General features: G+C 36.5%; 2 protein-coding genes across 2 annotated transcripts; both read left to right on the top strand.

The window, feature by feature from the left end:
* The first annotated feature begins 508 nt into the window (after nucleotides 1-508).
* Nucleotides 509-901, top strand: LOC143574224 (protein SMALL AUXIN UP-REGULATED RNA 12-like). Its single transcript, XM_077058894.1, has one exon. It carries the CDS (start codon nucleotides 509-511, stop codon nucleotides 899-901), a length of 393 nt encoding a protein of 130 aa, XP_076915009.1.
* An 8,808-nt stretch (nucleotides 902-9,709) lies between these two features.
* LOC143574222 (protein CHROMATIN REMODELING 4-like) lies at nucleotides 9,710-12,842 on the top strand. Its single transcript, XM_077058893.1, has 8 exons — nucleotides 9,710-9,730; nucleotides 9,852-9,992; nucleotides 10,450-10,749; nucleotides 10,825-10,995; nucleotides 11,082-11,958; nucleotides 12,049-12,233; nucleotides 12,310-12,517; nucleotides 12,592-12,842. The coding sequence occupies exons 1-8, from the start codon at nucleotides 9,710-9,712 to the stop codon at nucleotides 12,840-12,842; spliced, it is 2,154 nt and encodes a 717-aa protein (XP_076915008.1).
* Nucleotides 12,843-14,827: the final 1,985 nt, after the last annotated feature.

Genomic DNA, 14,827 nt, shown 5'->3' with positions numbered 1-14,827 from the left:
TGAAGAAAAAGAGATGCCAAGTTTCAAAGTGAGACCCACAAGTTGAATATATAAGATTAGATAATAAAAGGATGGTATGGAAGGCATGGGATAAGCTTCTTGGACAAAGTGCAACTCCAAAAATACTTTTAATTCCTGCATGTTACTTTGGAGATATTGTAAAATATTATATTCATGTGGAAATAACTTCAAATGTAAAAATAAATCCCCTTTGTTCGTACAAATTCGTATCATTGGAATATAATATTATTTTTAACCCCATGAACACAAACTCAAACTCATACCACCACTCTAGCTACCCATCCCTCTATCTCACTATACATACATATATGTGTACACATTATATACACACATAATAATCCCACATTTAATGAGATATATTCAACTCAACACTATATATGCTCCCTCCCACCCCATTCATACCAACATCGCATTCTTTCTTTTACACAAACACAAAAGTATACATACATATACACATACACATATATACATATACATATTTGTAAACATGAAGAATGGGAAGGTTTTAAACTCATGGATCAAAAAGTGGAGAAAGATGAATGATGGAGGAATCATACCTTCATCTTCAACTTGTGACAAGTGTTGTCAATGGGCTTTTAGATGGCCATTATCCATGAATCAAGACAACGAAGGTTCGATTCCAAGAGACGTCCCGAAAGGTCACTTGGTGGTTTATGTGGGCAAGAACCAGACTAGGTTCGTGATAAATGTGAAATTACTAAAACACCCTTTGTTCAATGCGTTGTTGGATCAAGCTCGCGAAGAATATGACTTTAGTAATGATTCCAGGCTCAGTATTCCTTGTGATGAGGATATGTTTTTGAGTGTAGTACGGTGTGCCACATCACCGCGGGATAGAAGGATCCCATTGTGCCTTTGACTTTCGTGTGAAGTCAAGTGAAGTATTCCTGCAATATTGTTATATGTGTTGTGTAAAGAGATGACATTAATATTGTATGCAAGTAGTTGTTGTTAACTATAATATGAAAAATGAAACCTGTTTTTTGTATGGTAATTGTTTGTTAATAGTTATGAAAAATGCAACCTACAAATGATGCATATAAAAGACACCCAAAATCTAACTAGTGATAATTTGGATAGTGAAATCTTTATGTTATGTTCTCTAAAACATGTGTATATAATGACAAAATATTTGGGGCTTTCTTTCCTTTTAGGCAGCCATTGCCCATGAGTTGTGGACCGGCCCAAAATATGATAACTCAATCATCTATAGGGTTACTTTGACCGACCATGATTTCTTGTACTTTAATGTGCCAAGGCCTAAGGCTGAGGGGTGCGGAGCGCGAGAAAGGGCGCAAGTGGCGAGGCGGTCGCGCCCCGGGGCGCGAGGACCACACCACCGAGGCGCTATAGGGGCGCGAGTGCGGAAAAAGAGGCAGGCGCGGGTGGGCTAGCGGCTGGGGGGGCGTGAATGTGGCTTGGGATGCGTGAAAAAGAGCCGTTGGGTGGGTTTTGTTAATAAAAAAAAAAAATTTCAAACCCTATATATTAACATACCATCCGGAACACAAAATCAAACTCGATTTTCAACCTATATCAAACCCAAACAAACACCAATATCACATACCACACCCAAAACCCAAAATCACCCCATCTTCCAAACCTTTTTTTAAAAACATGGCTGGAAATTGGTACCCAAACCTAGAATCAGATTACAGTTACGACGATTTATGGTCGGCACCGGACCAACCGATGTTTTATTCGGGGTCGCAACAACCATCCGGCTTTCAACCATCCAACATACAACCGTCTCCTAACTTTGTAGTTCCGGAGACACAAGAACCAGAACCAGAAGGTGAAGCTGCGGGACAAAGAAGACGCGTCCACCGGAAAAAACAAGTTGCAACGGACGGGTCGGGTTCGGCTTCGACCGGAAGGGCGAAACGGAAAATCACTCCGTGGTCATCGGATGAGAAGGAAGCCCTGTGTCGGGCTTGGATAGCCATTTCTGAGGATCGGCGTTGCGGTAATTGTTTTAACGTTTTTAAAAATGATTTTAAAAAAAAGTTAAATAAAAAAGTTAAATGACTTACAAATTTATTTATGCATTTTGCAGCCGACTACCAAAAGAGCAAGGTCTTTTGGACAAAGGTTAGGGAGACGTTCTATTCGCTCGTTGGGAGTACAGAGCGGAACCCCGATATGATTTCGGGTCGGTGGACCGAAATCAGAAAATTTGTCGGCTTGTTTACTAATCTGTTCAACAGGAACGCCGGTCGTATGAGACCAAGTGGCAGTGACGATTTGGCGGTCTATAATTTCACTGTCGAAGAGTGGAGGCAGGAGTGCCTGCGGAGGTATGGGACGGTGAAGACGTGGGACGGTGTAAAGGTGTGGGAGAGGTTGAGAAGGTGTTCCAAGTGGGTTGAGCTGGTGGCGCCGGACCTTGATGCGGAAGTAGGGCCGAAACGGACTAAAACTAGTTCGTCTGGAGCGTACAGCACTTCCGCCGGGTCGGATTGCCGGGTTGGATTCGACCTAAACGTTGCGGGGGAGGAAACGTCTTCACCGCCGAGGAGGCGGCCATTGGGAAGGGACGCCAGGGGGAAAAAACCGGCTGAGGGGGAAGCCGTAAACATCAACGATCTTGTTGAATCCCTCAATAAATTCAACAAAACCATGGAGGTGGTCTCTATTGACAAAAAGGAAAAAAAAAGAATGAGAGATTTGGACTTCCTTGCAAGAGACTTCAGCCACCTAAATCCGGTCGACCAAATGCTGATGGAAAAACAAAAGGAACGTATCCGGAAGAGGTTGATCGAAGAAGACGAAGCCGAAGAATAAGAATAATGTTTTTCTTTAGTACTTTAATTTTTTTTTATATATTAATGTGTTTTTTTAATTAATGTGTGTTTTTTTAAATAATTTCTTGTTTTTTTAATAATACGTTTTTTTAATACATTTATAAAAAAATAAAAAAATAAACCGCTCGCGCCCCCTCTCGCGCCCCTCCACACCATGGCCCGGGGCGCTATCACCACTACCAACACCCATCTTATCAAGTTTCTCTCTCTGCCACACGTCACAATATTATTGGCTCGCGCCCCCACTCACGCCCCCTCTCGCGCCCCCCACACCCCTCAGCCTAAAAGAATTTTTACATTGTCTGGCCTCTTATAGACTATTTTGAATCATTTATGGGGTTGAGTAGCAGACCACTAATTCACAAGTTTGTACCTTTTTTTTTTTCATTTTTATCTAGATGACTTAAAAGATTCAGGAGCAAGGATGATATTTTGTTCATGCATGTTAGAACGAATCAAACAGATACTCCAACATAACTACTTTAAATTCAAGATATCTAATGGTAATATTCTAAACTGTAAATACTAAACTTTAAAACACTACTACGAAAAAGGAGTATCGTTCACGGAAATTTACTCCGAAGGATCTCCTAAGGAAAGCAAGTGCATCATAAAGAAAGGGTTGTTATATACAAACATCAGCCCCATGGTGTGTGAATAAGCTATACGGATCGTATAGGGCCTATACGAGTCGTATAGGCGTCACTTATTGGCATGCGTACGGAGATGACTGTGTGACGGCTTTTTGCAGTCCATACGAGCCGTATAGACCCTATACGAGCCGGATAGATATTCTAGCTCGTATATACCCTATACAAGCCGTCTGACCTTTACGAGCCGTATAGGATCTATACAACTCATATAGACAGCATGTCAGCCTTTACTTTGACCAGAGATTTATAAATATTTTATGGTCTATACGAGCCGTATAGATGGTATGTGACCCGTACAGCCCAAGTATCAGCTTTTTTTGCTCAAACCATGTAAGATTTTTGGGTTGCTTTATAATTCGTCACCCAACAACTTCTATTTCATTTGTCATGTATCTTTAAGGCATTGAACTACTATAATTTTATAAAGGCTATATTTCAAAAGCTGAGTTAACACGAGTCAAAACATCTATATTAACAAACGAAATTATTTTTATAGCAATTATATTTCAAAAGTTTAGATAACTAATACGGGTGTCAACCAAAATGGATTGCATGACCACATCTAAAAAGCTGTTATCTAGAAACGCTCATGTTGTTCGTAGGTTGTTATGCATGAAGCAAAATATATACTATTAAATTACGTGTTTCTATTTTGTAACCAACTCGAATGTTATTTTTAATATTTTGTAATTGTAATCTTAAAAAAAAAGTCTATACGAGTCAAACAGACTCTATATGAGTCGTATAGCCCTATATGGCTCGTATAGGGGCTATACGATACAAAAAAATAAAACTGACACTCTTTGACTGAAAATGACTTGACTCTACACCTATACGAGTCGTATAGACGCTATACGACTTGTATAGGCTCTCCTGGTGTTTGAATAACCTCCATGGTGTATGAATAACCCAAGCCTAAAGAAAATATCAATTCACATATATTTGAAAATTTCAATGTTTATTTTTTTAACAAAATAATGTATAAGCGCGATACCCAACAAATACCCAATGGATATATCCCGAGTACGAGACATGGTATTGCAATCGGGTTTGAGACATGAATTACCACTAACCGTCCTATTGCCATCCTAATTCCCGCTCAGACTTTTCAATTGTTTGTCAGCTAATGGCCCATAACTGACCTATAGTTCATTGGTAGCCGTTGGTGGTTTGAGGACATGATTTTGGATTAGATACCGGCTCAGACTTTTCGGATGCTTATCAGTGTAGGGCCCATAAATTAGTTAACACTCAATATGAAGCAAAATTCATGATGATTTTAGCACAATTAACACTAAATCTTTGAGCAAACCTTTAAGCACTTTTTGACCAAATGTGTTCCGATAAAAGTATCATCTTTTGATATAACAGAGAAGTAATAAAGAAGCCAATGATGTTGATTTCTTTGATACACTTACGGTTGAGATCTTTGACGACTAAAATGACATTAAATGTTTGGTAGGTTACCCTTGAAACTAATCCTTAATGCATCGTCCAATGTTGCTATGGCCTTGCTTATGCTCTGGCTTGACTAGTTAGACTCGTTTGTCGTGACCCATAGTTACAAAGTGCAATAGTTTTGAAATACGCTTGGTGATGTTCTGACCAGCTATAGTCCGAATATCTGAGTTGTAGCATTTCGAGCTTATTAAAATTGATGAGAAATGTGTTATCTTATCATTAAATATTTAGATGAATTACATAGTTACGTGGTGTCTGAACCATCTTCTCAAGGGAGATCATTTCCTGTGTTTCATAAACATTAAATAAGAAAAGATTTGAACCGAAATAACGAAAACAATTCAAATCCCACCAATTTGCTTATGAATTTTCTTTTAAACTGAGTTTTTTGGTGTTATATTCATATAATTATAACTAGTGTCCAAATCAACCTTTATATTTTATTTTTTTATTACCATATCATATTATAATTGCTTAAAAGGAAATCATATCAAAGAGTTCTAATATGAAAAAAAGGTTTAAAAAAAGTTAATAACACGATTAAAAGCACCGAAATGAATATCTTTGTTTCAAATGTAATCTTAGCTAGAAAATTTTGGACCAATAATAATTATTAGTATTTGTTATTCATAAATTAATTATTAACGTGTCTAAAGAGTAAGCAAATGAGCAATATCGATATGTTTGAATTGGGGGTTTGAGAATTGAACATTGATGAAATAAGCAAATGAGTTTGTCTCACATTGTATGACAAGAAACATTCAATGGTGGCATTATGCTCTCAGGCTGTCAGACGCCACATGTGAAACATACACCATCAGTGACGCCATGTGTAAGGCATACAGTGGCGGCAGTATGTTCTTGGGCACGAGACTGGAGCGTCGTGCGTAATTTGACGTCTTGATGGCGTACTTTGCATTTCGCCCCCCTGAGAGTTGTCTTAGTATTTTGTTATACGCCACATGTGAAACATACACCAGTAGCAACACCATGTGTAAGGCATGCATACATGGGAGACAAGTGTCCATTGTCGTATGTGCATGTAAGACACATGTCCATCATATAAGTGTGTATGACTCTTGAATCCATGCAACCATGGAGAACACTAAAAAGTCTCAATGATCATTTCTAACTTTCTCGACCCGTACTCTCATTCATATATGGTTTGGGTGCTAGGTTAAACCCGATAGTACATACTGATTCAGCTTTTGTAAACTGAAAGACAGATAGGTTCATCAAGGTGGCCCGAAATCTGTTTAAGGGGTCCCATGCTGAACACAAATTCTCATCTATAACCGCCAACTTTAGTTTGTTCATTTTTGTAGACAGGGACTTGGTGTATACACTCGGAGGTGATGTTCAGCTCTTCGTCAACATGAGCTAGACGATGGTCAATGCGGTTTAGGCCCAGTTGCAACACGATGGTCAAACGCGAATCCAGTCCGGTTTCAACTTGTCGAAGATTGTTCAAGAATTCATGATTCAAGCACCGGTTAAACTCACACTATGAGTCAAATTATATGCATAAGTTGTATTTCATGTTATTCTCGGTTAAAAATATATACAATATATGTAATACAATTCCTCAAATATAGAAAGAAAATATGTTTTTGAAGTATGTTAATATCTTTTATTAAAAAACGTGACCAATTTCCTACGATTTGACCTTGTTCGGCTAACCACCTCTTAGTTCCATCTTAACCTATAATCAAACCCAACTTGCGTATGATCACCTTAGAATCTTGATAGCAACACACTAATCATGCATTGCTTAAATTCAAAATCTAGGTTGTTTTTGTTTTTTTTTCCATATATTTTTTTAAGCATTTATAATTAAGAAAGTGTTTATAGCAAAAAGAATCCCTCTCATCCGCTTGTTTGTGGTGCATCCATGATTCACCGTACCATCTACTGCACCTTTCAGCTACGTACGTGCTGGCCAACAAAATTAATTTTTATTTATTTATATATAAAAATCTGTTATAATAATAACGAAAATATTAAAAATAAAAACTAACAATAATAAGTTTAAGTTACATTATTGATTATTTTACAAATTAATATTACTTTCAATTTCAATACTATATAATTTTTTTTTGGGCGTATAAGAAATTGGGTTGATAATTAGTGTATGAAATATTCAATGCAAAATCGGTAAGCAAATATGTAAAGTTGAAAGTTGAAACTCTTGTTTTACTTGCTTATAAAAAGATAAATCGGTGCAAATTGAGCCGATAGAAACTCTAAGCGAGCCGAGCATTTTCGAGCATGAGTCTCAAATAAAACTTGTTTAGTTATAAAGTCGGAGCTTGAGCCTTGTATGAGAAACTTGTCGAGCTTTAACAAGCCTGGTATATTATAAATTTTTGCTTTAGACTTTTTTTTATTAATTTCACGCTGCACAAACGAGTTCGACCCGAGCTTAGGCTTGTTTAAGGTTTTTCTCAAAATACATAAATTTTAATATACAATTGTTCGTAAATTAACTGATAAATGATAGACGAACCAAGCCCGAGCATAAAAAAACAACTTACTAGCTGAGGGTGATCTTTAGATAAAAAAAACTCGAAACGAGCCAGACTCGATCTCGAGCTCTTGTAAGTCAAAACGAGCTTGAGCTTAGGAAAAAAAAATTTGAAACGAGCCAAGCTTGAGCTCTCGTTAGTCGAAATGAGTTTGAACTTTAGAAATAAAAAAGCTCGAAACGAAACAAACTCAAGCTCGAGCTCTTGTAATTCAAAACAAGCCAAGCTTTGGATCAGCCCAGCTCGTTTACACTGCTAGTTAGTTAATAAATAAGTAATCACCAGTCTATGATCCATGGCATGAAATGAATTGAAGAGAAAGCAGAAACTACTGTAATAAATTACTTGGCTGTAGCTGTAATTCTTCTTCCGTAGACGATAATAATATTAATCTATCGTGGCCACCCATTTCACAATACACACCCACTAAGCAATTCCTCACTGATTCTTGTAACCGTTTTTATTCTCTCTCTCTCTATTTCTTGTCTGTTTTTATTGTTGCTGATTAAAACAGAGTTTTTATTGTGCGTTTTTTAGCTCCTCTGTTTTTCAATATCAGTGTGAGTTTACACATACATACATACATGCATACATTCTTTCATCAATATGTTAAAATAAAAACCTAGGGTTTCTAATATAACAGAACCACCATTCAATCTGCACAATCAACCTCTCTGCTCTGTTATTAATTAAGTCAATACAAAAATTACCCCCTTTAAAAAAAAAAAAAAACTTTTGTGTGATTTAGACATGCATACAGCATACTCACATATAGATTGTTTGTTTGTGTGTATGTGTTAATTTAGGGCAAGTATGGGTTTTGGCTGATATGCATGCTCTGTGTCAATTTGGGTATCGTGAATGACAAAATTACCCCTCTTCTTTTGTGTGATCTAAAACATTCATACTTACATGCATGGATAGATAAATAGTTGTATATATTATCTGTCACTATGTGTTAATTTGGGGCATAAAAGGGTTTTTGTGTGTTTTTAGTGTTTTTTTTTCTTTTTCTTTTTCTTTTCTTAACTTTGTGCTATCTTCACATTCATAATTACATGCATGGAGGGATAGATAGATAAATACATGTTTATTATTATTATTATTATTATTATTATTATTATTATGATTATTATTTGTCTGAGTATGTTAATTTAGGGCATAAAGGGGTTTTTGTGTGTTTTTACATTTTAGTGTCTATGTTGATCTGCATAGAAACAAACCTAGGGTTTCTGAAAGGTGTATTTAGAGCACAATCTAATATACAATGTTTAACTTCTGTAGGTTGAAGAAGACTGGATGGTGAAAAGACCAAAATACCCCTGAAGATGAATGCAAGCGAGTCGTCGTATTCGAGTCTTTCGAGGGCACAGAAACAAGAAACACTTAGGGATTTGATAGAGAGGACAAGGAGTGGGAAGCGACCCCTGCGTAACGAACGCAATACTACCAAAAGAAAGAAATTAAATTCACATTTTTATAAAAAGTTTACTCGAATCCGTAGAAAAAAGGTGAAAGTGTTGAATGATACTAACGACACACCTGCTGCGGAATCTTGTTCGTTCAAAAAACAAAGGTGATTTAGTTAATGACATATTTGTTCATACATTAATCTTTATTTATTCGCGTTTTAAAAAGTTATCTGTCTGTAGATTATGTTTTGGACAAGAATGTGGAGAGCGTGTTTGTGTTCGTCTGTCTGGTACAAAAGACAAGATCCAATCTGGTGTGTATTATGTTGTTTAGATCTAAATTAATATCGTTTAATTTTTTGGTGTGGTTATTGTTAATGATGTTCCTGATTAATATCATTTAGTTCCAATATTTACTGATAGCTATTTGTTATGAACATGACAGGCTGCAATGAGTTAGTAGCTGATTTTCAGTTTGAGGTCTCGACCGAAACACATAATCATATTCTTCCTTATGTTAACAAGCTTCGTGATCACCTGAACAGAGCTCAAAATGCTGTATTATTTGACGGGCAGGTGAGATTTTTTGTTTAGGTATGCATTAACATCTTTCTTTTAACAAACAAAAGATTTAAGTAATTAGATGTTGCAGGAGCGGGTAGTTAAGGTGGTTTCTTTTGTGTCATCATTGTTGGATAACACGAAGAAGCCTATTCTAATAATAGCTTCTCTCGGTGCTCTTTCCTTGTGGGAAATCGAGTTTTCAAGGTGGTCAAAGTCGCTCAATGTTGTAACATACAAAGGGGATAAAGATGCCCGGGCTGCCATTAGAGGTTCAGACTTTCAAGTCCTTGTGTCTTCTCTTGATGTCATTGTTGAGGTACACAACTCTTGATCTTATATGAAACTAACACAAATTTATGTATGAATTATATTAATCTTGTTGTATTGCAGGACATGGAAACGCTTGATCGTATTAGGTGGGAAGTGTTGGTGATAGACGAGTGCCAACGCCCCATGTTTTCAACGCATCTAGAGAAAGTTCAGATGCTTATGGCTGATATGAAGCTGTTAACAGTTTCTTGTGAATTAGTGGTGAGTTTCCTCAATTCATTTTATCTCACACGAGCCAAAAGGCAAAGGTGCCAAATTTGGTCAAACGGGCTGAAAGCCAACTCAACTCTTCTTTGGTGCACTAATCCTAAACAAACGAATATGCGGCAACCCGACCCGGACCGTTTTGATCCGCGGGCCCTGCTACTACTGCAGACTACAATCAAACAAATTGAAACAATAGATTAAACGGGAAACACGGGTCACATTGGTCAAACATACTGAAAGTCAACTTAAGTATATGTTTACTGCAATAGTTATAAACAAATGCATGTGCTGTCAATAAAAAATAAAAGGGAACTGAGTCAATTTGGTAAAACGGGCTGAAAGTCAACTTGAGTCTATGTTTAGTCAAATTGGATAACCTGGTTCAGCGTGGTTCAACCAGTAATAAGATGACCATTTACATAATTAGTTAATTTCAGTATTATCATTTCAGGATATTTGTCAGAGCTACAAACATATTCTTTCAATAGTTGATCCTAAATACGAAAAAACTCATACCGATGCTGACATGGAAATGAATTATGATATTAACACATTGAAAGAAATATTGTCACCATTTATAGCATTCGAGTGCACGCTCCGCACCCCTGATCTTGACGAGTATTGGGTCCCGGTTCGTCTTTCTTGTATGCAAATCGAGCAATACTGTTCAATTTTAGCTTCAAATTCAGATACACTCTCTACATCTTTAAGAAGCTCTCCACTCCATGATATTCTCACCGAGATCCAAAAGGTTCTTTATTTTCTGTAGTGTTTCACATTCTGTTTCGTAAATGTTTATTCTTAAATTTATTAATTATTTTTGCAGTGTTGTGATCACCCGTTTCTTGCGGACCCCACTCTGCGTAATTCTTCAAAAGAAGCTTCTTTGGTTGGTCCATTGGATGCTGAAATCAATGTCAGTGGAAAACTACGAGTTCTTGACAAGCTGCTGCTTGAGATTAAACTATGCGGTTTAAGAGCACTCGTTCTGTTTCATGTAAGTATATTCTTCAAGTTATTTTAGTTATGCACACACTCTACATCAGTTTGTTTATTTAAAGAATTGTTTTTGTTGATTGACAGTCGGCGGTTAATTCAGAGAAGATATCAACCGGACATATTTTGGATGATGTTGTTCATCAAAGATTTGGTGAGAATTCGTATGTATGTATACCCGGGAGGATTCTTACTAATGCTTCTCCTGTGAAGAGAAAAGAATTATTAGAAATGTTCAACAGCGCAGACAGTGAACGGTTCGTTTGCTTATGTGATTACCGTGCTTGTTATTCAAGCATTAGGCTTTCACGCTTGGACGTGGTCATATTATTCAACAGTGACCGCAACCCATCAAATGACATAAAAGCCCTCAAGAGGATCACCATTGATCCGCATCGTGAGCGGTTAAATATTTTGCGGTTGTATTCACCGTTCACGGTTGAAGAGAAAGCATTGATTCTGTCAAAGCAACGTATACCTGTTGACAGTTATGTTAGTTGGCGAGTTTGCCACCAGCTGTTAGGATGGGGCGTGTCTTACTTATTCAGTGAGCTACAAAGCTGCACCGACACCAGACCTCAGTCGTCTATAGACAATTTGCTTCATGAGATGTCATTCCTGTTGAGGAACACGGGTGCCAAACCGGCAAAATGCTCAATGATGTCGCGAGTAGTCACCCCTGTTGAAAGTATGCTGTTATTTGGTGAAACCGAAACGCGTGCAATAGAAAGTTTGTCTATTGATGAGTACTTGATTCACAATACACAATCTGTTTTTTGGAATAAAGTGGTCAAAGAAAGTCAACCTGGACCGGAAACGTCTTGTAACAGGTTGTCTCGGAGAGTTCAAAAGCGAGCCCGAAACTGTAATGAAGGTGAAAATGCTTCAACTACTCCCTCTTTTGTAAGATCAAAGCCGAGGAGTAAAAGAAAGTTGCTTAAGAATGTCGGAAGAAAATGGGCGGGTACGACAGTTATATTAACTAACTAACTAACTAACTAACCAACCAACCTTATTATCATATGTTTGATCATTTTACTGTTATTTCATACAGGGGCACATACACCTTTTGGTACTCATCAAGCATGTGAGACGGCTACCCCTTCAACTGCTTTGAATCCCGGAACAAATGAAGGTCAACAAAGTCAAAGCGAACAACCGCCACCTCATACTCTTGAAACAGAAATCGAAAGAATTCAAAGGGAGCGAGAGAAAATCGCGAAATCACATGAAGAAAAGGTTTTTGTTTTATTTTAGCTTTATTATTATTAATTGATGAAATATAAGATGATATAATGATGTTGTATATATGCAGGAATCGCTGCTTCTTGCTGAATGCGAAAAGGAGATTTCAGAGATCCGAAAGAAGTATGACGGGTTGATTCATGACTCGAAGACGTGTTTGACAAATGAAGATATAGTTCTTGAAGAGTATGAGAAGCTTGTTAATGTCAATAAGGTTCTTGCTGAGTTTTTGTCACAACATTGGCAGGACACTCCTATTCTAAAGAAACCGCAAAAAGGTATCTAATATAATATAACTTAATTGCTTTCACGAACATTATTTTGATTAATGTTTTGTTTCTTTTGATTACAGAAACTAGCGCGGTTAAAATTCTTCAAATACCTACATATGCACCGGTTCGGCCCATGAACCCGTGTTTGACGGGTGGTCCCACCACCGCCTACTTACCTGGGTCAGGACTCCGCTTTGCAGCCCCTCATCTAAGGTCAAACCCGTCATTGTCTGCACCACTCCATAACCGGCTCAACTATTATGAACCGTCTCTTGAGCCATTGCCCACTCTGTCAGCTGCCCAAACAGTTGACAAACACTCCCCTGTATAAAAACAGTTGACTTGACCAAGTATATAGAGATCTGACCGAGCTCCCCGTTGATAGATTTGATGATGTTGAAAGTGTGTCTGTTAAAGGGTAGCATTTTTGTTATGCAGACACATTGTATGTATGCTACCAGTATGCTTGCTTACACACATCAGGTGTTTTAGATATAGTCAACAAAGTCAACGGTTTCCGAGTGAGTGAGTTTTGTGAAGTGGCTTGAGTAACTCATTTGGGACGACAAATGTACTCATTCAGAAATATATAGAACTATATGCACACAAATTTATCAAGTAGTTGATTAGATAGATGCCCTTAGTAATTTGTATAGCAGAGGGACCAATAGCTCTTACTGAACACTTTAAAGTTAAAAATCTAAACAAATTAATTACTCAGAGGGACCATCAAACTTCTGGGATTTGCACTTCTGTTTCCAGGATAATTAAATGGCCCAGGTTGTCCCGAGGGATAATGAAGACCTTTTATTTTAAATTTTGTATGGTGTAAATGAAGAACATTTTTATTTTTTATTTTTACTTTTTTTATTTATTCTTTTCTACATAACATGCAGGTGTATCATGTCAGTATTTGGTCGAACATTATTGTTTATTTGCACCGACTTTGCGTAGGAATTCCCTTTGCAACACGTAAACGTTTATCATGGTTGGGTGTCGATCGACGAGTAAAACTCGATCTTCTATTGGAACCCTCTGGTAGTAGGTATAACCATGCCCGGGTAGAACCTTGGTTATGATTAAGACTTGTAAAGTGTTAGGGGTTTACAATGGACCACTTGAGCCACCTAATGCTTGGTATACAAGTCAAGAATGTGGGATAGAGTAGATCAGTTTGTTCATTTAAAATCTAATTGCACTGTTTATGAACATAAACGAATGTAAACAAACATAAACGAACATATGTGAACAAACGTAAATGAATATAAATGAGCTCAAACGAATAAATATAAAACATTAAGCATATTATTCATTCGCAGTTTCATCCAAAAATGAACATAAACGAATATAATGCACGAACATAAACAAACATAATAGATCAATATAGGTCTAAGTATATACATTTTGAATGAATATAACAAACTATTTTATAATAACAAACTAAATTAAAATCCAAAAAAGATATTCGCAATAATGTAAACGACACATAAACAAAACCCCATGGTATATAAATTGTGAATGAATCTAACAGACTTCATTACAATAAAAATAAAATAAAATAAATTAAATTCAAAAAAATATAGTCACAATATTAGAAACGACAATGCAAAAAACCCCACTTAATACGAGGGCTAAAAACTAGTTTGAAAATGATCTATATCTATATCTATACTATATAATAAATAAAAGTTTCCACTTGAATCTTGTCACATGTCATTATCTTATGCATTCTTACTCTTTTTTCCCCACCTCTCTCTCTCCTATTAATCAGACATTTTTAAAGTTCTTTTTATATATTTTTTGTTTAATGATTTCTTTAATTGCTTTTACAAAACACATTTTATTTTTAAAAAACGTTAGGTTTGTTTATAAAACATTTTTATAAACTGAAGATTTTCATTATATAACGCGTCAAATATAAATTATATCGTTTTATATATATATAAGAAAACATTTACATATATATGAAACATTTTAGCTCATAAAACTTACTTAGCGGGTTCATTGTTAAAAACACGTGAATCTTTAACTGAACCCAACCTGCCTTCTTTTCCCCAATAACCGTAATCTCTTTCTTTCTATCCATAAAAATATTGTCGAGATTTAGTGACCCGATTTGGGGAAATAATACATGAGTGACCTAATTGGGACACTTTTGAAAGTTGATTGCTATTTTATGAGATATTCCCTTTACTTTAGTTGTTACCATGTTTTTAGTGTATCGTCTAATGTTGTATCAAAAGAAGTATTTAGTGATTTATAATTTATTTTAAGATTGTGAATAGTAGTTGTAATTTAACTTCGTACTTGCTTAAT

The sequence above is a fragment of the Bidens hawaiensis genome, unplaced genomic scaffold (assembly GCF_021521415.1).
Source record: "Bidens hawaiensis isolate Kalapana, Puna unplaced genomic scaffold, B.hawaiensis_p1.1 tig00026862_1, whole genome shotgun sequence".
Taxonomy (NCBI): domain Eukaryota; kingdom Viridiplantae; phylum Streptophyta; class Magnoliopsida; order Asterales; family Asteraceae; genus Bidens; species Bidens hawaiensis.
The sequence above is the reverse complement of the archived record's forward strand: the minus strand, read 5'-3'. Positions and strand labels throughout refer to the sequence as shown.